General features: G+C 51.5%; 2 protein-coding genes across 2 annotated transcripts in view; both read left to right on the forward strand.

Moving 5' to 3' along the window:
* Positions 1 to 10,762, forward strand: part of LOC136663894 (zinc finger CCCH domain-containing protein 7A-like) — a 22,430-nt gene extending 11,668 nt beyond the window's left edge. Inside the window, exons 9-11 of the mRNA XM_066640860.1 lie at positions 6,971 to 7,145; positions 10,082 to 10,422; positions 10,725 to 10,762. Of these exons, the coding sequence (XP_066496957.1) occupies positions 6,971 to 7,145; positions 10,082 to 10,422; positions 10,725 to 10,762 (554 nt within the window). The remainder of the gene's footprint in view (positions 1 to 6,970; positions 7,146 to 10,081; positions 10,423 to 10,724) is intronic.
* On the forward strand, positions 10,186 to 15,465 carry SOCS1 (suppressor of cytokine signaling 1). The gene is made up of 2 exons (XM_066640898.1): positions 10,186 to 10,422; positions 14,327 to 15,465. The coding sequence occupies exon 2, from the start codon at positions 14,391 to 14,393 to the stop codon at positions 15,012 to 15,014; it is 624 nt and encodes a 207-aa protein (XP_066496995.1). The 5' UTR covers positions 10,186 to 10,422; positions 14,327 to 14,390; the 3' UTR covers positions 15,015 to 15,465.
* The last annotated feature ends 10,009 nt before the right edge of the window (positions 15,466 to 25,474 follow it).

The following is a 25,474-nucleotide window of genomic DNA, read 5'->3' on the forward strand; positions in this document are numbered from 1 at the left end:
GACCTTATATCTCTAGGGTAGAATGGAAATGTGCTGTTCAAAGTGCCTGGGAGTTCATGGGCCGAATGGATCTAAATACTGTTAAATAATTAATTAAATACTGTCAATTAATTAATTAATCTAAGCACATTTTAATATAAAATGGCATCCATGGAAGCCTACAAGTAAATGAATAAAACGGGAAATTGCCTTTGAAAAGTTAAGAGTTCCGAAACCCCATGTTTTAGTCGCTGTAAAAATATTGATTTATTTTTTTATTTTTACCCTAGCATGGGGTCCCTTAGGCACTGGGTCCAGTTGGGAGCTGGCTTAAAACCAGCCCTGCTGGGGAGCAAAGATCAGGGCACTCCCCCCTCCCTCCCTCTTGTAATAGAGCCATCCACAGAAGTGACCCCAGTGCAGAGTTTTCCAAGCCCAGTGCTCTTGTGCTTCGGCGTCCCTTGACACTTGGGACCTAGAAACCAGGAGTTCTGAGGAATTCAGCAATTTGACTGCCAGCCACACGCAGGGCTGATATTTGAGTTTCAGGGCTCTTTGTGGCTCAGTTTCCCTGAAATCAGCCTTTTCAGAAAAGAAAAAAGAAAAAGGCACAAACCACAGTTTCAATCTCTCTGGGGGATCAGAAACCAGCTTCAGGAAACAGAACCAGCTTTGATGGTAAGATCAGCCACTGAGATATTCCGTAGGCCAGCCTCTCCCTCCCTCTCCAAAAAAGAAAGTCAGAAGCCTCCCTCAGGCTGAGTAGGTCTCCTGAGTGGCAGGCAGGACTCTCAGAGCCAGTTTCTCCCACTCTGTCACCCTTCTGTGGGACGAGGCTCCAAGGCTGCAACATCTGCATGGCAGGAAACATCTGGCAGGCAGGGCTGTTTTCAGTATCCAATCCATGACGTCCTGGCACCTGGGAGGCTGCCAAATGTCCCCCCCCCTTTCCACAGCAGGGCATGAGCTACACTTCTTCTCCTCCCCACTCCCTGGATTGGAAGCAAAGGGGCACAGAGCAGAAGCGTGCAGGAGACTCGAGGTGAAGATGTTCATCAGAGATGTTCCCCCACACCCGAGCCTTTGTATTTCATTATTTACCAGCCTGGGCCCCCCCCCCATCCTTCGGTATCAGGTGCCTCCGCCCAGTCATGCTTCCTGGCTGTCCCATCTGCTTGGCAGGGCCTCCTGCCATGGCTAGAATCCTTCCTTGTCCACACGCTTCAAATCCCTTCTTCGAACCCTCCTCTGGCATCCTGCCCATAAGAACATAAGAACAGCCCCACTGGATCAGGCCATAGGCCCATCTAGTCCAGCTTCCTGTATCTCACAGCGGCCCACCAAATGCCCCAGGGAGCACACCAGATAACTAGAGACCTGCAAGGCTTCCTGGGAATTGTAGTTAAGAACATAAGAACAGCCCCACTGGATCAGGCCATAGGCCCATCTAGTCCAGCTTCCTGTATCTCACAGCGGCCCACCACATGCCCCAGGGAGCACACCAGATAACTAGAGACCTGCAAGGCTTCCTGGGAATTGTAGTTTAAGAACATAAGAACAGCCCCGCTGGATCAGGCCATAGGCCCATCTAGTCCAGCTTCCTGTATCTCACAGCGGCCCACCAAATGCCCCAGGGAGCAAACCAGATTATCCTGCCGGAAGTCCCATTTCTCATGGTCACTAAGTGGGTCCTATGCATGTCTCCTCAGAAGCAAGTCCCACTGACTTATCCAGGACCTACGCCTGGATAATCCTATAAGGTGTATAGGACTGCAGCCCAGGTGCATCTAATTGCATGTGTACCCCCCTGCCTCCTTCACCCCCTTCCCCCTGCCTCGATTGCTTCCCTTCTGTCAATATCTGGATTGTAAGTCCCTCAGGGCAGGGGACTAACTTTCCAGTAAAGCACCCTACACACTGATGGCAACAGGTGGGCAGTTGTCTGCTCTCCTCTCTCCCACACCAGTCCCCTCTTCCTCTTCCAATTCAGGAAGAGCAGGGGCAGGTAGGTGAAAAATAATGGTTGGCAACCTTCAGTCTCGAAAGACTATGGTATAAGCCTACAGCACCTGTTATTCCCAGGCGGTCTCCCATCCAAGTCCTAACCAGGCCTGACCCTGCTTAGCTTCTGAGATCAGACAAGATCAGGCATGGAAAGACTATGGTATAAGCCTACAGCACCCAGTATTCCCAGGCGGTCTCCCATCCAAGTACTAACCAGGCCTGACCCTGCTTAGCTTCCAAGATCAGACAAGATCAGGCATGGAAAGACTATGGTATAAGCCTACAGCACCCGGTATTCCCAGGCGGTCTCCCATCCAAGTACTAACCAGGCCTGACCCTGCTTAGCTTCCAAGATCAGACAAGATCAGGCATGGAAAGACTATGGTATAAGCCTACAGCACCCGGTATTCCCAGGCGGTCTCCCATCCAAGTACTAACCAGGCCTGACCCTGCTTAGCTTCCGAGATCAGATGAAATCCAGCATGGAAAGACTATGGTATAAGCCTACAGCACCCAGTATTCCCAGGCGGTCTCCCATGCAAGTACTGACCAGGCCTGACCCTGCTTAGCTTCCAAGATCAGACGAGGTGCAGGGTAAAGCATCTCGATCTGTTCCTTGGCTGGGTCAGGCCTGGTTTTTCCAAGCAGGGCTGCAGCCATGATCTGGCCGCAGGCGTCCTATTCCCAGGTAGCGTCCAGGAAAGACTACTGCAGCACACTCCACATGGGGCAGCCTCTGCCAGTCAGTCTGGCTCCTTGCAGCCCCCCCACCCCCGGCTGCTTAGAGAGCTGCCTTCAGTCTAACAGCAACAGTATCCAGCACTGCCCAGAGAATATTTTCTTGAAGCCTGGGATTATAAATGTGGTTTAAATGAATAAATAAACTTGAAAGCCGACCGCAGAGAACAGCCTCCAGTCTTGCCTGCGGGGCAAAATTTTCCATCTTGGAGGTGAGTCAAGGGGGAGAAGGGACTGGTGGTTTTATTGGGGGGGGGGGATCACACAGATCTGACAGCGGTCTGGAAAACAGGCCCCCTGTCTGCATGTTTGCAGGAAGCCTGATCCTCGGCCTGTACGTTGACTCAAAAGGAAGTCACAGGTTTAAATGGACCTCCCTTCCCAATAAGGGTACATAGTCCTCCCCCCCCCCCGCCCCGCCAGTCTCCTTCCAGGAAGGAATGAGAGTTGCTCTTATTCTCAAATCTCTTATCTCTCCCCAGACCTCTGCATTCTTCTGATAAGCTGGGTCCACCGGATTCAGCAGGACAGGGAAAGATCTAGAAGTGGACACCCAAAAAGCTGCAGGGTTTTTTTGTGTTTTTTTTGTTTGTTTGTTCCCCCCTTCCTTTTGCATTCCTCACATGGCCTTTGGGGAAATTGCAGGCCAGGGAGGGAGCAACCCTCTTGCACTAGCCCTGGCTTCTTCAGAAATGCAATTTGCATGTCCTGGGTGGAAGATGAATGTTCTTGGAACTGGGATTAAAACCAAGGCCTGTAGCATTTTTTTTCCCCCAGGCTTCTTTTCAAACCTCCACCCCCCTCCCTTTCTGGATTCCCCCATCTCAACCTTGCTGGTTTCGTGACGGCCCAATCCTATCCAGCATTTCCAGCACCGATGCAGCTGGGCCAATGGACATGCGCTGCATCCTGCCATGAGGGGGACAGTCACAGAAGCTGTCTTCGGTCATCAGAGAGGGCACTGTTGGTCGTGCTGGCATTAAGAGAGGTTACGGGAATGTCGGCAAGGAACAGGGCCTTCTCGGTGGTGGCGCCTGTGAAATGCTCACCCCTTTAAGCAGGGAACAGCCCCTTCTTTGTTCACCTTCTGGCAAGGCCTGAAGACATTTTTATTCCAGAAAGACTTTTATGCCCATTAAGAGGGTATGATGGCAGCTTTTTTTAAAATTAGTAATTCATGTTTCAACTGATGGTTTTTATCACTGCTGTTATTTGTATTGTTTTATTTATGGCTTTTATTGTCTATTTTATTTATGTTTGATAGCTTTTATGTATTGTCTTTTATGTATTTTAATTGTTATTAGTCGCCTTGGGTGCTCTTTGGGGAGGAAGCCGGGGTATAAATCCAATAAATATAGTGTGTGTGTTCACTTCATAATGTTGAATGTTTGCTGTTTGTGCTTCTTCTCGGGCCGTTATTATTGTTCGCTTTAAGCCACGACTATATACTGAAAATAATTTTGTCATGGGGGTGCCAAAAATGTATGGGCTCAGTGCCAAGTGACCTTGGTACGCTGCTGGAGCCAGGTGATCGACCACCCCCGGCCTGCATAGCTCACAGATAAATATCAGCCTGATACTATGCATGTCCTCAGACGTAAGTCCAGTGGGACTTGCTCCCAGGCAAGTGTGCCAAGGATTGTATCCTGCATTGCACCCGCCCAAGGCAACTGAACGGAAAGCACCACAGAGCAGGTTCACTTAAACCTTAGCAGAGGATGGGCGCACTGGGTGACCGGATGGAATTGGATGCACAGTCTGGACCCCACCCTGCTTCCGATTCTAGCCAAGTGGATGACGGTGGCATTCAGAGTAAGGCCTTCACACAGCAGAAGCCACTTCTCCAAAGCACCTGGTCCCAAGCAACTTAAGGCTCTGAGGAACAGGTAGTGGTGGTTGTTAACCTTCAGTCTCGCAAGACTATGGTATAAGCCTACAGCACCCGATATTCCCAGGTGGTCTCCCATCCAAGTACTAACCAGGCCTGACCCTGCTTAGCTTCCAAGATCAGACAAGATTGCAGTGGTGCCTCACATTTAAAAAAAAGGCGTGCGCCTGGAGGTGTGTGAGAGTGAAAAATGATGGGTGACAGCACAGGTGCTGTCCAGTCAGTGTTTACAAAGCAGTCACTTCCAAACCAAGAGCACGGCGTATACCTAGGGTGTATACAGGTGTATTTGTGTGTTTCTCATGAACCAGATACTGGTTATTCAGACTCAGAAGGATTCGGCTTTGGGCCACAGGCAGATTTCTTGAAGAAAGACATCTGGATTCCTGGGAACGAGCGAGTAAGAACTGCACACTCATTTACTGTGTGGAACAACTCATGACATTTGGGAACACCGAGTGCCTGAGAGAGCATGCACGGCCTCCCCAAGAGGAGAGGAGACGCCTCTGACTATTTTGAGAGTGCTTGGCGACCGACAATAAATACAATGTATCATGAAATGCGTGGAATTCTCCGCGTGTGAAGACATGTGACAATAGCCACAGATTGCTTTTTTATTATTATTTTTAAAAGCATTTGCCAAAGGAAAATCAGTGGCATTGGTTTTTGGCCAGGGCTGCTAAGTGGAACCTCCACAGACAGAGGCAGTCTGCCTGTCTGATTACTAGGTGCAGGGGACAAGCATCAGGAGATTTCCATCACCTTTGCCCTCTGCTTGCAAGCATTGAGAAGCACCTGGCTGATGGCTCTTGGGGACAGAGCCCCGGACTAGGTGAAAAGCTGGTCTGATCCAGCAAGCTCAGTCCTCGGGCTGGCTCCTGCCTTCAGTGCACTTAGGGATGTGCCCCCAAGGCAGCTGTGGGGCAATAGGAAAGGCCACAAACACACCTGCACCATCTCACATACCTGCCATTGCCATTCTCAGGCCGGCAAATGTCTTTGATTTTGATGCTTTTCCTTCTTACCTGATGCCTCCCCTGTTCCCAGGGGTGGGGGTAGGGGCCAAGGTGTATGTTCCATTTGCTGCTGCCAACATCTGAACGACAAGCCCTGCTTCGGCCTCTCTGGTTCCTTCCTTGCCTCTTTCTGTTGTCCTTGAAGAGCCCTGGGACCGAAAGCGAAAATGAAAGGTTGCAGGGAGGGAGTGACAACTGGGGCACGTGCTTTCAGAGAAGGGCCGAGCCATGAAAGAAAGTAGACCTGTGGCTTCTATGAAACGGCACGCATGTCGAGAAAAGGAGGGGAGGTAAGCAGTGAGCCCATAAAGCTGCCCCCAGTGAGGGGGGGGGCCCCACCGGCTTCTCTAACTGGAACCAGCTCTCTAAGGTCCAGGCAGAGTAATGCCTTTTCCAGCTCTGCTGGCTGGACCCTTTTACTGGAAGACAGGCCCTTGGTGTTCTGCTTGCAGAATAGGGGCCCTCCCCACATAGGAAGCTGCCAGGCAGGACAGGGGCCATCAAGTCATTGACCGGCAGCAGCCAGGCAGAGTCTTAAGCAGAGCAAAGTCCTTCCGAGTCCTGCTGAACGGGCAGCCAGGAGAAGAACAGGCCAAGTAAAGGCAGTTTACATAAGAACATAAGAACAGCCCCACTGGATCAGGCCATAGGCCCATCTAGTCCAGCTTCCTGTATCTCACAGCGGCCCACCAAATGCCCCAGGGAGCCCACCAGATAACAAGAGACCTGCATCCTGGTGCCCTCCCTTTCATCTGGCATTCTGACATAACCCATTTCTAAAATCAGGAGGTTGCGAGAATCTGCAGAGAGGAAAGTGCCTCTCCAAATGCTGGCTTCCTACTGGTGTTACCCTCCCCCCCTCCCAGTCTGCGTGTAACTCATGCGCCCTTCCCCAGATCCGTTCACTGATCATGTATCAGATAACCCAGCAGTCATGATGTAAAAATCCTGGTTACCATCACAGCAAGTGTTGCAAGAGACTCTGGAGAGGTCTGGGTGAGCTTTGGGAAAATATCCTCAAGGGAGAAAATGTCATGCGCCGGGAGAGGAGGGGGAGCAAATCCCAGGCCAAGATCAGGACCTCTCCCTCCTCTGACTACAGGGTGGTCTTACGCATCCAAAGAGGTGAGACGTCACCCACTGATGCTAGCCAGACCTTATTTCTGCACCTGTCTCATTAAGAGCAATGTTCACAACACAAGCCAGCCATTCTCTACGCGCCTTTCCCGACACTTGCCGCAGTTTGCTTTTCAACCATTACAGGGACGTCTGCAATGCCCTCAGGTGCCTGGGGATTTTGAGGTTGGCCCTGCAATCTCTTCTCACTTTCTCTTCCCGGAGTCAGGGCCGTCTGCGCTGGGAAAGGAGCGCATGCACCACCTCCAGTGTCGGAGTCCTCCCGACTGGGGCCCACCGCAAGACGCTTGCCCTGCTTTCATTCACACCATCCTGCCCGCACACTGGGCCCTCTTCAGGTCTGGAGCAAAGCCTGTGATTGCCACTGCTGTTTTTGGAAGTTGGTGAGAGTCTGCTTTGCTTTTGTACATCTGTGGATTGGTGGCAAACGGTGGCTGCAATCCTAGAACACATTCCAGGGAGTAAGCCCCATTGGACACAATGTGACTTCTGAGTAGACACACATAGGATTGTGTCTCTCCCACCCCCACTGCTTCAAATTTGTCCGGTGTGTGTGTGTGTGCTGGGAGCCAAAATGAGTATTGTACCAAGAATCTTCACTGTTGACTAGAAAGAGACTTTCTTTCTCTTTCTTTTCCCTCCTACTCTGCAGTTTTAGCCCCACCTCTGCCGTCTGGTTCTCCTTTGGGTCCTCGGTTTTCAAGAATGGAAAGTGATACCCAGGTGTCTCAAATCGGGCGGCAAAGCCGAGCAGTCCCAGACGCAGGCTGGGTTTGTGAAGGAGCCAAAAGCAAGCCCTTCCCTGCTCTCTGGAGCTCAGAAACAGCAGGATCAGACCTAAGCCCTCCACCCCACCCCAGCATCCTAATTCCAGCTGCAGTCAGTTTCTGGGAAGCAAAGCCTAGCAACAGGGACCTTGAGGTAGACTGCTTCTAAACATGGTAATTCTACCTTTGACGACACTGCTGAGTAACGGCTGAAAAAGGCATGACACCCCCAATGGCGTCATTAGGGTCTTGCATCACCCAGTGCGGGAGGCCAGTGGGTCACCCCATGACGGACTTCTTCCCGTGCAGTGGGCAGGGCAATGCCCTGGTCAGTGGGTGTGGTGATATCCCATTGCCCCATCCCCACGGGTTTCTTTCGACAGAACATATTTCTTTCGACAGAACATATGTTCGACAGAACATATTTCAACACGGTTTGTTTCACTGCGTTCTGCATGAGCTTACGTATCACTAGATATATAACATGGTGGTGCTACTGGAAAACACTAAGATTTCAAAAATTTTGTCAAGTAGTAGCGTCACACCCACACACACACACATCCCATGCACACCACCCGGTGTGGCCGCATTCCTCTAGCGAAGCCACCGATAACCCCCCAAATTATATTTAACCATCAAGATGGAAAGAAGAGCTCTGATGGATGAGACCAAAGACCCAGTGAGTCCAGCACCTGGCTTGTCGGGGGCCAACCAGAAGCCCACAGGGCACCCCTGGCGGTTTGCCCTCCATCTAGTGCTTCCAGGAATGTCCTGCCTCTGAGCAGGTGCAAAGTGCACTTCACTCAGCCCTGAAAATGAGAGAGAATCCCCAGCTATCAGGAACGAGAGGAAGTAATTTCCAGAACTGGGAAGGGGGGGGAGTTTCCATATCAATTTCTTGCATCCAGTTTCTAGAAATCAAGCCTGTTCTTCTCTATCTACAACTTGGTCAGAATTCTGCTTATTATGACTAGGGCGGAAAAAGAGGAACTGACCCTTCAAGACGAGGAACGGGTGTGGCATTCAACTTCCAGGAACAGGATGAGGTAATGGTGACACTTCTGTGCTGGGCTCTTTCCTTGAATCCTCAGGGCTTCCAGGAGTGAGCCCCCTTGCGAGGTATATGTCAGCACACATGCTGAGGATCCCACTCTTATCGGGGCAGGTGTTTTCAGCCACTTCTCCCAAAGACCTGGCTCTCTCTAGGGATGCTTTGTGAGGAAAATGCACTCTGCACATGCCCAGGAGTCCTGTCATCTAGTTTGCCTTCATGCATCTCAGAACTGAAACATCTGGAAATAAGACTCCGTTGTGCAAAGACCAACTGAAGCAGCAAGTCCGGAGCAGATTTACTCAGAAGTTTGCCCCACTTCTGAACTGGTCGGCCCTGGTAGGAGAACAATGAGTTGTTCCCCCTCCAGGAGCAACTGCTGGTGACTCTCTGTATGCAGCAACTGTTACCCTGCACATGCCTGATCTCGGAAGCGAAGCAGGGTCAGGCCTGGTTAGTACTTGGATGGGAGACCGCCTGGGAATACCAGGTGCTGTAGGCTTATATCATAGTCTTTCGAGACTGAAGGTTGCCAACCATGTGTGCGCTGTGAGCCCCCCACAATGTCATAATCCTATGTACTCAGAAGCAAGTCTGTTCATTTCAACGGGGCTGAGTTCTAAGTCAGCATATTTAGCAGTACAGCATTCAACCCACAGAATGGTAGAGTCGGAAGGGACCTTGGAGGTCATCTAGTCCAGGGGTGTCCAAACATTTTGGCAGGAGGGCCACATCATCTCTCTGACACTGTGTTGGGGGCCGGGGAAAAAAAATTAATTAATTTACATTTAAAATTTGAATAAATTTACATAAATGAATTTATTAGCGATGGAACTTATATGAATGAATGAAGGTCTTGCAATAGCTCATGACCTATAAAAGGCCTTGCACAAAGCAAGGCCGGCCTTTCCTTCGCTGCCACTGCTGCATCACAGACATGAAACCGCAAACAGTGGAGGGAGCCTTCATCCCACAGCTCAGGTGAGAGGTTGAACAGTCGTCCTCATATTGAGAGCAGTTGCATTGGGACAGCATGGGCTCCAGCAAGTCTCCAGAGGGCCAGAGGCTCATTGGAAACTGGGAGTTCCCCGAGGGATGGATTGGACGCCCCCGAGGGCCGCAAGTGGCTCCCAGGCCGGGGTTTGGGCACCCCTGATCTAGTCCATCATCATCATGACTGCACAGGGCGGGCAGCCCCTTTCCAGCTGGGGACCCTATTGGAGCAGGGGCTTGGTCCTCTCTGACCCATAGAATGGTGGAATAGGAAGGGACCTTGGAGGTCATCTAGTCCATCATCACCATGACTGTGCAGTGTGGGTAGCCCCTTCCCAGACAGTGGGGCCTGTTGGGGCAGGGGCTGGTCCTCTTCGACTCACAGAATGATACTTGGAAGGGACTTGGAGGTCATCTAGTCCATCATCAGGACTACCTAGGGAGGGCAGCCCCTTCCCAGCCAGCATTGGAGCAGGGGCTCGTTCCCCCGCGCTCTGCCCATGCCCAGGGGCCCTGCGGCCCGCGCTGGAGAAAGCGAAAGCGTCCCTCCCTCTGGACACGTGTTTTCGCGGAAACGCCTGGCGGGCGGGGCGGAGCCGGAGCGCAGCAAAAGCCGAGCGAGCGGCGCGTTAAAAGGCACCAGAGGCGGCGATGCGGGCAGAGGAGAGTCGCCGCCGCCGCCAGCAGCCCCGCGACGAGGCTCCGCGGCCCCAGCGCAGCATGCCCCCGAGGACCTGCCGGGCAGCGGCGGCGGGCAGGAGCAGGGGCGGCCGGGGGAGGGCAGCCCCCCTCCGGGCAGCAGCAGCCCTGCGGGGTCCGCTCTCGCCCTGCAGCTGAGCCAGCCAGGAGGTGAGCCGCCCCCGCGCGCCGCATTAACCCCCCACGGTCCGGACTCACCCTTCCAATTCGGATCAAGCCCCCCCACCATCTGAATTAACCCTGCACGATCCAGATTAACTCCTCCGGATTAAGGCCCCCCCATGATCCGAATTGAACCCCCCACGATCCGGACTCGCCCTTCCAATTCGGATTAAGCCCCCACCATCTGAATTAACCCTCCAAGATCCAGATTAACTCCTCCGGATTAAGCCCCCCCAGGATGCGAATTGAACCCCCCATGATCTGAACTCACCCTTCCAATTCGGATTAAGCCCCCACGATCCGGACTCGCCCTTCCAATTCGGATTAAGCCCCCACCATCTGAATTAACCCTCCAAGATCCAGATTAACTCCTCCGGATTAAGCCCCCCACGATCCGAATTGAACCCCCCCCACGATCCGGACTCGCCCTTCCAATTCGGATTAATCCCCCCCACCATCTGAATTAAACCCCCCACAATCCAGATTAACTCCTCCAGTTCGGATTCACTCCCCGCAATCCGGATTCACCCCTCCAATTCAGACTCAACCCTCCCCCCTCCCCCACGATCTGGATTCACCCTTCCAATCTGAATTAACCCCCTCCGATCTGAATTGCACCTCTCCCTCCCACGATCCTGATTAACTTCTCCAGATTGGATTAATACTCCCACAATCTGAATTCCAAGTCCTCCACAGTCCAGATTAAACCCCCCACAATCTGGATTAACCCCTCCAATTCTGATCAACCCCCCAATCCAGATTAACCTTTCCAATCTGGATTAAACCCCCCCCCCACCACCACCACAATTCAAATTAAACCCCTTACCCATGATCTGGATAACCTCTTCCAATCCGAATTGAGCGACTTTTGGGGTTCTGAGCGCTGGTGGAGAAGCAGCCCACCCCCACTGCAGCCCTGGGAACCAAAGTGGCGCAGTGGCAGGACCCCCCTTTGGACGGGGTGTGCAAAGTCAACCTGGCTGATGTCCAGTCCGGAGTTCCCTCCCCAGCAAGTGGTGTGCACTTTAAGTGGTCCAGTTTACATTGCTTCCTATTATTGATATCTCCTTCAGCACTGGGGGCCAAATCCCTCCCCCAGCCAAGCTGTCCTCCAAATCTGGAGCAGGCGGGAAAGGGACGCTTGTGCGGCCCGGATCGTGGCTCCTGGTCCTTCTTTGCTGAACACGGCTTTGTCATGTCCCCTTTTGAGGAAGCCCCCCAAAGGGCCCCATTCCTGTCCATTTACACAGCCATCTGATGAGGACACTGCCCCGGAAACAGGCTGGGAACCTTTGGTTCCCCCCCCCCAATTTAAATTTGGGGTCTTGTCCTCTTTTCCATTCCAGCAGGTAGCAGAGTTGCAATTTATCATCTTATTGGGGTCATATTGTGCTGTGCGGCTGCTGAAATTGAGCAGCTGCACTGGGGTTGTTGCAGAGTGGACCCCTGTGTGTCAACAGAACAGCCGTCCCCAAACTAAGGCAGGCAGCTGGGCTGCGGGTTATTTTTTGCGGGAAGAATGGAGGCATCAGGAGTAGCCCAGAACTCTTGGCTCTCTGGCTGGCAAACAGTGTTGTGAGGGCCTCCCTCCTTGGAAGGAAGCCCCCTCCTGGCCGGATTTGGATCCCGGAGGTCAGATCTGTGCATTTGGGGCACTCAGTAGCCCTCCGTGGTGCTAGGAGTTCTTGGTACCCAAGGTGGTAACCTCACATGGCCTTATGGCTGGGCTAGTTGAGGTTGCCAACAACTCAGCTGACAAGGGTGCCTTCAACCAGGCTAATCAGGAATGGAGGAGCCCTCACCCGACCTTGACAGAAGAGCAGGCAATAAGCTAGCAAGACTGGACAAGTCTCCCTCTGGAGTCTGGTTCTGTGATGCCACAACATTTCAGACTCAGTGCATTACTCTCCGTTGCCCAGCCCTGAGACTTGCTTTTCACAACAGCGAGCCTAGTGGAGGGGACCCCTGTTGCTCCTCCAGGGGCCGAGATATGTGGCCTCTGCTGGCCTTCCTGGCAGCCCAGCTGGCGGGCAACCTCACAGGGCACACGCCCCCCCCCCCGGTCCCTGGGAGAATTGGCTTCTGAGAACGCACCGATCTATAAAAAACGACTACCAGACCAGGCGGGGGGGATAAATCTATGCTTGCCAGTAAGGTCAGGGCAGGTGAGGGAGATGTATTGAGCATGGCTGACGGACGCCTGGCTTGGCGCTGCTGGGCTCCAGGCAGCTTGGCTGGGGGGTGGGGGGGTGGAGGGATTTGGCCCCCAGTGCTGAAAGAGATATCAATAATAGGAAGCCATCTCAACTGGACCACTTAAGGTGCACACAATTTCTTTTTTTTTCCAAAGAGAGAGAGAGACTAACCAAGAGTAGTGGACTAAATGCTTGAGGATTCATAGCAGTTGATTTGTGTGTACTTTGGTGAGGTTATTGCCTTCTCTTAAGAAGTGGGGGGGGGGGGGTCGGGTCTCTTCTAAGAGAACCATCTAGGATTAATCAGTAACTTGGCATGCCTGGAAAAGCCACACGGGGTGTGCGCGTGGTTTGTCACTTTGTGTAAAGCAACTGATTCATCCTTATGGCTGTGTCCGCTTCGGGAGATTTGACCCCAAGCTGCAGAAGGTTCAGCCTTTGGTGTCCCGGGTCTTGTCCTTCGAAAAGGCGCAGACCGCTGGACGTCCCAAGGGAGTGGGTGCACTTCTTGCGCCATGCATGGAGCGGAGCTGTTCCTGCGTTTCAATTTTTAGAGCCCCGTATTGTTACCCTGCACATGCTCAATCTTGTCTGATCTCGGAAGCTAAGCAGAGTCAAGCGTGGTTAGTACTTGGATGGGAGATCGCCTGGGAATACTGGGTGCTGTAGGCTTATACCATGATCTCAGAAGCTAAGCAGAGTCAAGCGTGGTTAGTACTTGGATGGGAGACCGCCTGGGAATACTGGGTGCTGTAGGCTTATACCATGATCTCAGAAGCTAAGCAGAGTCAAGCGTGGTTAGTACTTGGATGGGAGACCGCCTGGGAATACCGGGTGCTGTAGGCTTATACTATAGTCTTTCCATGCCTGATCTTGTCTGATCTCGGAAGCTAAGCAGAGTCAGGCCTGCTTAGTACTTGGATGGGAGACCACCTGGGAATACTGGGTGCTGTAGGTTTACACCATAGTCTTTCGAGACTGAAGGTTGCCAACCAACCATTGATTCATTCAGAAAGTTTAGTGATTCTGATGTGCAACATGGTCGGCTGCATATGAACATGAAAACCAAGTCAGAAAGGGGCAAGAAGGTCTGCTTCTCGGGCAGGGGCAGTGAAGGGGCAGAGGGACTTGGGCAGAGGCTGTGACCTCTCACCTTTGTTCCTGAACAGAGAAGCATCTTGGAAATCCTTCCTGGCTGTCACTCAATGAGGCGCTACTGGGTTTAATCAACTGATGGGAAAAGAGGCTGCTTTTGAATCAGCGGTTCCCGTCAATGGGCTGCTGATGCGCTCTGTGGCGGCGGGGAGAAAAACCACTTGCAAGAGGCTGAATGATTCTTGCATTCTGTTGGGTGACTTTCTCTTAAGAGAGAGACAGAGAGGCGAGCGAGCAAGCACCCAAAGCAGGCAACCGGGTGCCTAGGACCACGCAGCCAACTCTCAGCCAAGGGGCTCCTCCGAATCCGAGCCCTGTCCCTAAGATCAGCTAGCAAGGCCTCGAGCTCTCTGCCCCATCACCTTAAGAAATACATCGCCACGTCAGGTGGCAAGGAGTTCCACAGACTAATAGGCTGGGTAAAGAGATAATTTTGTCTTGTCTGTTCTCTGGATAAGTTAGGAGGCTTCTGCCTTTGGTTTGCTCCTGGCTGATTCTAACCCGGCTTCTTTTTTCTCTCCCCCCCCCCCCCCGGATTGCAGGAAAACAACCCTTCCCTGGCCCTAGACGCTATGGAAGACCACCCCGGCTGGTCTAATCTGTAATATGGTCGCACATAGCAGTGTTACGCTCGACAATGCTGTTGCCGCCCAGCTGAGATGTCGCCTTGAGCCCCACGCCAGGGACCCTCTGAACCCCCAAGTTGCCCACGGCCTGGGCCGGGCCAACACCCTGCAGACGCCTCGGGACACCCACTTCCGCACCTTTCGGTCGCAGGCAGACTTCAGCAGCATCATCCACACCAGTGCCTTGCTGGACGCGTGTGGTTTTTACTGGGGGCCGTTATCGGTAACCGCCGCCCATGAGAAGCTCAAGGGTGAGCCGGTGGGGACCTTCCTCCTCCGGGACAGCCGGCAGAAGAACTGCTTTTTCACGGTCAGTGTCAAGACGGCCACGGGCCCCACCAGCATTCGGGTCATCTTCCAAGGGGGCCGCTTCAACCTGGACGGGAGCAAAGAGTCCTTTGACTGCCTCTTCAAGCTGCTGGAACATTATGTGGGCTCTTCGCGAAAGGTGCTGGTCACCCCGCTGCGCAAGGAGCGTGTGCGCTCTTTGCAGGACCTCTGCCGCAAGAGCATTGTGGCCTCATTTGGGAGAGATAACTTAAGCCAGATCCCCCTCAACCCGGTCTTAAAGGATTACCTGGAATCTTTTCCTTTTAAGTTGTGAGAGGTTGGCATTAAGTCGGCGTGTATGAGCCGAGGACCAAGGGAATGGCACGGGACACGACCCCAGTGGCGGGAGTCCTCCTAAGCGTGCGCGGCAGGTGGGCAGGCGGCCCGCAGGCCAGATGGACGAGGTTGATTTGCGTGGAAAGCTTTGGTCCAAGGGGAGAAACGGCAGTCGTGGGAAGCATGTAGCTGTCTGGCAGTTTTGTTCTGCACACCGTCATCACGAGACATCTCCAAGGAAGGCCAGCAGCTGGATTTTTAAAAGAAACTTGATTTTGTAGCAGTTCTACTGTATCTGGGGGTGAAAAGTGAACACTTCATTTCTCATGTTTACACAATGGGGGGGAGCGAAAAAGACAAACTGTTTGCACAAGCTGGGGCTCTTGGAGACCTTGGTGCTGATGTTTCTGCTGTGCAGAATATTTGTTTTATAACTATTTTTTTAAAAGGTGGTAATAAACTTTATTATAAAAGTTTTCTTAAAAAAAGAAAAGAAAAGTGGCTTCTCTGATCTTATGGAATGCAGGTTGGGCAGTGGGCTTTAGATCTTATTTAGGGGCTGGAAGAGACCCAAGTCATGGTGGAATCTCTTCTTGGTTTGACTTCCCCGCTTGGCAGCTTTGGGGGAGGGGGGCAGTGGAAGTATGTTGAGCTACACATTTTAAAGCCATGCAATACCCAGAGCTTCTCAAAGCAAAAGTGACACAAATGCGAGCCCGACCCTTGTCCCTATCAGGTTGCAATTCTATCCACGCTTTCCTGGGAGCAAGCCCCGTTGACTATAATGGGACTTAGTTCAGTTCCTAAATGAGTGCAGCAGCAACCAGCCTGGAAAAACAAACTGGGGGTTAAAATGCCCCCTAGGCAGTTGGATCAGAGAGGGGAAGGCATGTGGGGAAAAGGATAGGCTCTGAAGAACATAAGAAGAGCCCTGCTGGATCAGGCCAAAGGCCCATCTAGTCCAGCTTCCTGTATCTCGCAGTGGCCCACCAAGTGCCCCAGGGAGCACACAAGACAACAGACACAACCTGCGTCCCGGTGCCCTTCCCTGCATCAGGCAATCAGAGGTAGCTTGCCTCTAAAACCAAGAGCTTGCACATGCCTACTATGACTTGTAACCCGTAATGAGGCAGCCTCTCAATCAGAGGCAGCCTGTGAGTAAACTAGCAAGTAAACTGCTAGTAAGCTAGTAAGTAAACTGCTAGTAAACTATGATGATATTTAGGTTCCCACAAACGATGCTGTTCTTAGCAGGGCCTTTGGGGGGTTGATTAAAGGCCAGGTCTCCTAAGGGAGAAGATGGCCCGTAAGCTTTTCTGGACCCCAAGTTGTGTAGATCCCCAGAGGTGAAGCAGCAGCTGTTTGAATTCATTGTGAGCAGAGCCTCTAAGGTGGCATCATGTACACCTCTGACTCTAGTGGAAGTCTGAGGCTGGGTGCTCAGAAAGCCCTCTTTGCTGCTCTCCAACCATCCTGCGTGACAAATGGGGAGCAGGGTCACCCAGAGGCAACAGCATCTGTTGAGCCACAAGCTGTATAGGGAGGGCAGTCTCTTTGAAGCGGGGTTCTGTTGCGCTTCAGGTTGGAGCTTATTATCATCCTAAAGCGACTGCTTTATAAAGACACAGCAGTAAAAATGAAGTCAAATCAAAGGAACATGCTCCAGGGATGTGTTGCAGGGCTTCTTTAGCTGTCAAAAGCTGTCTAGCTCCATGCCAGGTGTGTGCCCTGGGGGGAGTGCTCCAAAGGGGAGTGCCTCTTTCAGCCCCCAATCTGTTTTCTAATAGCAGATGGGCCCTGCCTTCCCAAAGCCCTTGAGCCACACTCCAGATACCATGGGATGGTCTGTGGATATGTTGTTGGCACCCTTCAGTCTCAGAAGACTAGGGTATCGCGCTCTGAATAGTGTTCTGGAACAGTGTCCTCTCCAGTGCGCGAAGCCTGGGTAAAGTAGATATGGAGGATAGACTGTTTCCCATGCAGCAAATCCCCCCTCTCCATGTCGCTGAAATGGTCCAATGGAAAGGCAGAGGCCAATACGGTTGGTTCCAGCGGCGTCGCAGGAGTTGCCAGAACGTGACTGTGTTCAGCCATGAACTGCCTCAGGGACTCCGGCTCCGGATTTTGCCTCGAGGTTGACTCCTGAAGCCTTTTCCCTAACTGGATGTAGCCACAAGGCAGTGGAGGTTTGGGATCAGAGTTTTCCTTCTCTCAGATGAGCTGCCTTCCCAGGCTGACGAGTCCCATCTACCTGGTGGCTGTTTAGTCGCCTCTTACGACAAGTACAGCCAAACTGAGGGCCTAAGCCCCTAGCAATGAGGCTGGACTCAGTGTACACACACACAAGCATAGCTCTCACCTGTGAGTTCCAAGAGTCCAGGGCTGGCTTTAAACCAATTGGACCAATTGCTCTCAACTGGAATCCCATACCTCAGGGGTCCTGGCAGTCAAGTAATCTAGTCTTGTCAAATACATACTACAACACATTGCAACGGACACCTAACACTGCAATTTTATATTAAAAATGTGCTTGGATCCATTTGGTCCAAGAACTTGTGCATTTTTAATGTGCCAGTTTTGATTGCTTTCCATTCTACCATAGAGATATAAAGTCTATAATTTATTGGTATCTCTAAGGTTCTACAGACCTTGGTGGTGAACCTAGGACCCTACCAAAAATGTTTCCAGTGGGGCCCCACAGCTCCTAAGGCCGACCCTGCAAGAGTCCCTCCCATCCCCCCCTTCGAAATTTGGGACAAGAATTTCCCGGTGTGGGGGAAGCAACAAACCCTCCAAAATGGGCAATTGTTCATTTTCATAACTAGACACAAACTAGTTACAGATTGGAATGAATGGGGACCCACCTGAAATTGGCTCAGAACTCACAGTTTGAGAAACACTGCTCTACATTACTGGGGGAGGGGGTTGGTGGAGAGCCTGACAGACAAGGTCAGGTTCATCATAAAGACTTATGCAAATGTGTTGAATGCCCAACATTCAGTTGTGACTGCAGAACCTATGGGAGTGCGTTTGGATACGAGAGCGGCTTGTGCAGCCCAGTTCTAGGGCAACCCCAGAGGAGTTGCTCAGAACAGAGGCATCCTTTAAAGACTCAACTGTTATAACAGGTTCCACCCCCGTGATATTACGTTCCGCAGTGACAGCAGTTAGTTCCAGAGAACTGTTTGTTCGGCCTTTTGCTCCTTCTCTAACAAGCAAGCAGACACGGTTTTTGGTGCGATCTGTGCACACTTACTCCTGCAATGTCAGCAGATGTGGCTGGATGCATGCGTGCCTGTCTGGGGGTGGGGGCCTTTGTGCCACCTGCAGGTTCAGACAAGGCTGATTTGGACTCTGCTCACCAAGAGACAGGCTGTTCCAGGCCCCCAGGGCCTCCGAGAGAAATTTTATCAGGGGGGTCTCAAGTTTCTTTGGGGCCCCTTCCCAAAAGGGAGGGAGAGGCAAAAAAGAGCAGGGGAAGGTAGCAATGGGAGTGGGCAGAACAGAGACAAGAGAGGGGGTGAAATGGGGCAGGGAAAAGTCTCTCCTAAGTTGGTGTGCGCACAGGACACTTTCCATTCTGGTGTGAGCCTAAATACGACGATGCCCATTTTCTGCGATGATTTTTAATACCTAAAGGAGTGTTCTCTATATTTAAATATTCAAAATCTTCGCAGAAAATGAGCAGCAAATGTTCCATAATATAACCTTCAGGCTATGTGTATAAGGTGCATATGGAAATAAAATGAATTTCATGTTTAGATTTGGGCCTCATCCCCAATATCTCATTTGGTATCTGCATGCATTCCAAAAGATGGACAAGCCCAACATCCCAAAAGCTTCTGGTCCCAAGCACTTTGGATAAGGGACGCCCAACCTGTACTGGGAGTCGGACTGGTGTCAGTGGGGGAGCCACCCTTTGAATCTCATTCAGTCGTGAAGCTTTGGGACAGGCCCTCACTCTCACCCTGGCCTGCTTTTCAGGGTCGTTGTGACGCTCAAGGGGCGGCGACAGCCATGCACATCCCATGGAGCTTCTTGGAGACCCCAGTCAGATCTCCGCTCGCTTGTAGAGCTTAGCTAAGCAAGTTCCAGCCTTGGCCCAAAACTGCCTCGCTCGGGGTTCTTGTGAGAACGAAGAGGTCTCCGAGCCCGAGTGCCTTCCGCTTTTTGGAGGACAGGCTGGACGGAAATAACATTTTAAAAAAGAGACTCATTTGGTGGGTTCCTGTACTTTGTCCCACACACAATTGAGAGCAAAGGAGCTGGCAAGCCCCGAAGGTCGTCTACTTTCCGCCTTCCAGAGCCAGGAGGTTTGCTTGCTTGCCAACCTCCTCGCTTGCTGGCCCTGATGTGGGGACAGCACATCCCAGAGGCCATGCAGCTTGGTTGCTGGGTGGGGGGGGGAGAGCAAATTTCTAGGGGCAAGATGCTCACTGGGAAACAAAGAGTGCTCCACATTCAAAAGCTCTACTGGACAGTTCTGCTGCACAACCCCCACTGAAAGCAATGGGCTTCTGGCCAGCATTTGTTGCAAGTGAACATCCACCCCCCCCCCACACACTGTTGCGCTCCAGCTGTTAAGAGCAGAACCAGTAAATGCCCTTCAGTTTTCTGTTGCATAACATTTCTGTGGAATTGAGTTCCATGTGAGCGCTGGCAGCCCAGTGCACTGCAGGTGCAAGAGTCGGGAAGGGAGCTGAGGCCATGCGAAGGCCTCCCACTACTGAATCGCACCTTTATCAAAGCTCTGCACCTGCCTAGAGTTCTTCAGCATCTCCTGCAAGGCTGGGCTATGGAGCCAACCAAAAGCATCTGGATGAAAGCACAGGGAACAGCCCACACTTTTTCCTTAGTCTAGAAAAAAGGCATCTGAAGGGGGATATTATTGAGATACACAAACTGGAGAGTTAGAACAGGCCAAAGAAAATATTTCTTGACCCAACACGGCATTGGTCTGTGGAACTCCTTGCCACATGACGTGGCAAGGTCTGGGTGCCTTGGAAAGGGGATTGACAGATTTCTGGAAGAAAAGTCCATCACAGATTACAAGCCGTGATGGGGATGTGCAAACTCCTGCTTCTAGAAGTTGGCTACCTCAGAAGGCAAAGGTGCAAGGGAGTGGCACCAGGACACAGGTCTCTTGTTGTCTTGGAGACATTTGGTGGGCCGCTGTGAGATCCAGGAAGCTGGACTAGATGGGCTTTGACCTGATCCAGCAAAACTCTTCTTATGTTCTTAAAGACAGAGTCCCATCCCTGCTGGTTCTGAGATGCTCATCTGACTTTCCCAGTGTGCTGTCAGTGTGCACCTCATGTGGCCTGAGCTCCTGAAGATCTGTGGCACCTTTGGACCGCTTGGGCACTGTGCATGTGCATGAACGAACATCGTTCATGCAGGAGAGAGCCCTCTTTAAATCCATTGTTTGATGAGTACATCTACGTGAACAGGTGCCCAAAGATGCTTTTAGTGTCATATATGAAAATGGCTCTCCCTTAACCACCTGGTTCACTCTGGGGCCATGACTGCAACTGTGTCAGCATGCAATGTTCAAAATGAATGTGGCGCCGTTCTGAGTCTCTATTTTAAGGGCCGCTAAGGAGGAATTCTCTTTTTAAACTGCTGCCAACACACTTTCCGTTCCTTTTCCAAAGAAATGGGTGGTTCGCAGCAGCCACTGATCAGGGTGCAACACCCCCTCCCCAAGCCACAGCTGTGGAATTTGAGTGGGAGAGAAGCTGCAGCGCTCAAGAGAGCTCCTTTATTCCTTGCTACCATTGGGGCAGTGAACACATTCTGAAAAAGCAAAGCCTTTTGCGCATTGGCAACACCCGGTGTGGGAGGCCAGTGCATCACCCCCACGAGGGACTTCCTCCCATGGAGTGGATAGGGCAGCGGTCTGGGTGGTGGGTGTGGTGACGCACCATGGCTGCACCCCAGCTGGTTTTTTGGCCATAACCTTTGATAGAATAGAGATACGTCAACGGGGTTTGTTTCATTGCATTCTGCATGAAATTACGCATTGATTGATATATAACATGATGGCATTATTCAAAAATACCAATTTTGTCCAGTAGTGGCGTCCCCCCCATGCGCGTCACCTGGTGTGGCCCACACCCCCTAGCGACACGGTAGCTTCTGCATCCAACAAGTCACCTGCAGTTTCTGAGACAAAAACAGAGATGCACTTTTACGTTCCATTCTTCCTAATTGCCATTCAGCGAAGAAGAATGACAAAAATTCATTTGGGAACTGCCATGAGCTGGATGCTGGCAAACGCTGCTAATGATTTCTAATGGAGGTACTTATGAAAGTGGCAGACGGCGAGTGCCACCTTAAAAGGGGCATTCTCCTTTCGCTCAGGCAGGAAGAGGGAAGGCCTCTCCCCTGGTGTTGTGACATGTTCCTCTCCAGCTGAGGAAGCATGCATTGAAACGTCATCTTTAGTCCTACAGGTAGACCACAGCTGCGCTACAAGGATATCTGCAAGAGGGATCTGAAGGCCTTAGGAATGAACCTCAACAGGTGAGAAACCTTGGCCCCTGAGCATTCTGCTTGGAGGCAGGCTGTGCAGCATGGCCTTTCCCAGTTTGAAGAGACACTTGGCCAACGGACTGAGGCAAAGAGGCAAAGAAGGAAGGCCCATAGCCAGGGAGACAGACCAGGGGCACACTACACTTGCTCCCAGTGTGGAAGGGATTGTCACTCCTGAATCAGCCTTTTCAGCCACACTAGACGCTGTTCCAGAACCACCATCCAGAGCGCGATACCGTAGTCTTTCGAGACTGAAGGTTGCCACACACAAAGTCATGCACAAACATCATCTTGGTTGGCAACCTTCAGTCTCGAAAGACTATGGTATAAGCCTACAGCACCCGGTAGGTTTAATTGATCAATTAAGGACACAATCCTAACCAGGTCTGCTCAGAAGTAAGTCCTATTTTGTTCAATGGGACTTACTTCCAGTGTGGTTAGGATTGCAGCCTATGGGACATTTGGTTAGTCAGCTATGATTTCTCGAATCGGGTGACGGCCCTAATTTGTATGCAATGTCTGTTTATGGCTGCAAGGGAAGAATTAGCCAGGAGACTGGTGCTTTGCTCAAATGGTGCCTCTGGAAGAAGGTCAGTATCTCCGTGAAGATACTTCAGGGAGAAGCCATAGCTCAGGGGGAAAGCCCTTACTTTGGACCGGGAAGGTTCCAGGTTTAATAAACTCTGGCAGCATCACCAGGACGGGCTGGGAAAGACCCCTACGCAAAACCTTGGGCAACTACTGCCAGTCCGTGCTGCTAGGGTTGAACCAGAGAGCCCAAGGGCCTGACTCCATATGTGGCAGCTCCCTGCTTTCACATGACCCGCTTGGCCAGTGAGTCTGTTACAAAAGGCTTTGGAGAATTTTATCAGCTGCCTATTACACCGTGACTTGCATATCAAGTCCTTAAATGTTCGGATCTGGGTGACGATGAAGCCACTGCCTTCTCTGATCCACTTAATAAGAGGAGTGCCCTTTGCCAGCACCTCTACAGCATATTAGCTTAATGGCAAAACAGTGCGCTTGCCACAGATGTGAAACGGCTTTTTCAAACAGGGTGGCTTTTTTTTTTTTTAAGTCTCGCAGTACTGACTCCCAGGTTCGCTATTTGTAAGGGCGCATTAACTGCTGCCACAACAGCCTATCTGGACGCCTTGGCGGGCCTTGGACCACATCTCTGAAGCTCCTGCCAAGAATTCTATTGGTCACCTTTGACCAACAGAAGACTGGCAGGAGCTTCTGAGATGTGGTCCACCTTTCAGAAGAAAGGTGACTAACCAATTCTTAAAGTGAAGTGGAGATGAATCAGGCCATTACGAGAAAGGAGGAAGCCCGGTTACCTTGCAAGGGTTTGTGTTGAAAACATATTAGGACATATTTCCTGGCCACGGGGCAGCCTTGGGGAGCTGTGAGATGTGTGCAGCACATGGGTGGAGGACGTGAACCTCCTGGGGCTAAGCTCGTGGCTGCGGCACGTGGGAAGCCCTGGAATCTTGCGCTGCCACTTCTGTGCAAGTTCCACTTTCCCAAACAGTGGGAGGCTCCCGAAGCACTGTTGTATAGCTGCTGATTCCCTCCCAGAAGGCACCTGTGGTGTCCTGGACATGTACACTGAGCCCTGGATGGAGGGAGAGAGTGGAGCAGGCCTCACAAGCCACCACAGGTCACCGCAAGCCACCACATTTGCTTCCCAAACACAGGAGCCTGCAATCCACCATGGTGGCATCAGAAGCATCACAATGCGAGAGCGCATTGTGCGAGAGCGCATTGTGTCACCCCTATGCCTTTGGGTAGAAGACAGATAATTAACACAGCTTGTTTCATTACATTCTGCATGAAATTACTTACAGAACATTATGGTATTGTTCAAGTCTGAAACCTTTATTGGCATTAAAAGAAAACAAACAGTTACGCAAAACAGGAACAAAGCCAGCGCTTGACTATATACCAAGAAGAAAGGAAAAATCACAGCAGCAAATAGAAAACAGGCAGAAAATGAGAAACTATATCAATCAAGAGGGGAATTTTAACTTAGAAACAGTGGAAAGATAGTCCGCTGCAACATTAGTGATAGTCACAGAACTGTCACTTAATAAGACAGGTAGAGGATCAGCGGAAGGACCAGAAAAAGAAGATAAAATAGGAATCAAGAGTGTGTCACGAAGAGAGTAATGAGCTGGACAGTGAAACAAAATGTGGGCCATTGAATCCAGTTCAAGAGAACAAAAAGGGCATAATCTGCAGTCATAAGGGATCTTGGGGAAAAAAATCTTGGAAAATCTGCCGGAGTGAACGGCTGAAGGAAAAATGTTAAAATTTTGGAAACCATTTGGAAATTTGTATTCATAAATACAAATTTCCAAAAGGTTTCCAAAATTTTTGGCCACTAGTGGTGTCACACATTCTCCCGAGAGTGTCACCTGGTGTGGTCCATACACCCCTGCACCCCCAGTGATAGGGGAAACAGTGGCATATCTGGGGGAGCAAGGGGTTCAAATGCCCTGGGTGCCAGGCTTGGGGGGTGGCACCACGCCACAATCCACTCCCCCCGTGGCACCCCCACTTAGTTGGCCACTGCTAATATTGGCATGCCAATCTGAGGGTTAGCTCCTGAAGGCCTCCCCCCCCCAGAGGCATCCTGAGAGCCAGGGAAGCTGAGCACAGCTTCCTCGGACCTCACAATGCCTTCCAAGGGCCAAAAATAGGCCACAACATTTTTTGTCCGAAAACAGGAAGTGACCATTTTTGGTCCTTAGAAGGCATTCTAAGGATGCCATGGGTAGCCCATGTAGCCTTCAGAACACCTCCAGGGGGAAGGCAGTGAGGTGGGGGCGGCACCTCCAGGTGGGGGCTGGTCTCCTACTAGGCTAGGAACGCCACTGGGCTGGAGGGCATCTCTGAGTCATCTTGGTGCACGATTGCAGGAAGCACCTGTTTTGCGAAATCCCAATCCACTGGGCCTTGTAAACCAGTCCAATCAATCAGACTTGCCAATGGTTGGCAACCTTCAGTCTCGAAAGACTATAAGCCTATGGCACCTGATATTCCCAGGTGGTCTCCCATCCAAGTACTAACCAGGCCTGACCCTGCTGAGCTTCCAAGATCAGACAAGATCAGGCATGTGCAGGGTAACAGTTGCTGTCAATCAGAGTTGCCAATAAGCCAAGTTACAGTCCAAAGTCAGGTTCCAGGTAGGTCAGTCCAATCCGTCAGGGTATCCAAATCAAAGTCCAAAGCCAAAGTCCAGTCACAATCCACAGTCTGATTCCCAATTCAATAAGCCAAGTTAGTCTCCTCTCCAGCCTGCACTCCTTCTATCACCCACCAAACCCTTTCTGCCTCAGGTGCTCCCTATATACCTGAGGGGTCTCCTTATGCTCTAGTGGCTGCAGCTGTGCAGCACACCTCCAGCTACCACCTGGGCTTTAACCCTGCATTTACTCAGAGCAAGGGGCACTGTGGACACCACACCCTATCTCCTCCGTAATATCTTCCGCAATTCCAATACAGCACCCCACCACCCCAAGGGCTCCACAGCCCAGTATGGAGCTATTGTAGGCGCACTGACTGGCCCAGGGCTATGAGCTCGCTGAGGGGGCGCCAGTGGTGATACAGTTGTCAGCATGTGCCGCTACGTGGGAGGGAGCTCTCTTTTTGTAATTAGCTCCTGAAAAGAAAAATGAAAAAAATAAAATAAAATAAAACCACCACCACTCACTGGAACGAGAGCCTGAGTTCTTGTAAATGACCTCAGTCATAACAGACCCGCTAGACCACAGGCTCAAGCAGCCAAAGGAAATGAACCTTGACACCCAGCAGTTCCTGCCAGGATGTGAAAGAACAATGAAGTGGGGGGGGGGCGAGGTGGGCAACTGTGCACCCCCCCCCGTTTTTAATTTTGCCCGAACTTTGGACCAGAGTCAG

The sequence above is a fragment of the Tiliqua scincoides genome, chromosome 13 (genome assembly GCF_035046505.1).
Source record: "Tiliqua scincoides isolate rTilSci1 chromosome 13, rTilSci1.hap2, whole genome shotgun sequence".
Lineage (NCBI taxonomy): Eukaryota > Metazoa > Chordata > Lepidosauria > Squamata > Scincidae > Tiliqua > Tiliqua scincoides.

Excerpts from the sequence above, each read along its gene's own strand:
- SOCS1 (XM_066640898.1), top strand. The coding sequence starts at position 14,391 with ATGGTCGCACATAGCAGTGTTACGCTCGACAATGCTGTTGCCGCCCAG.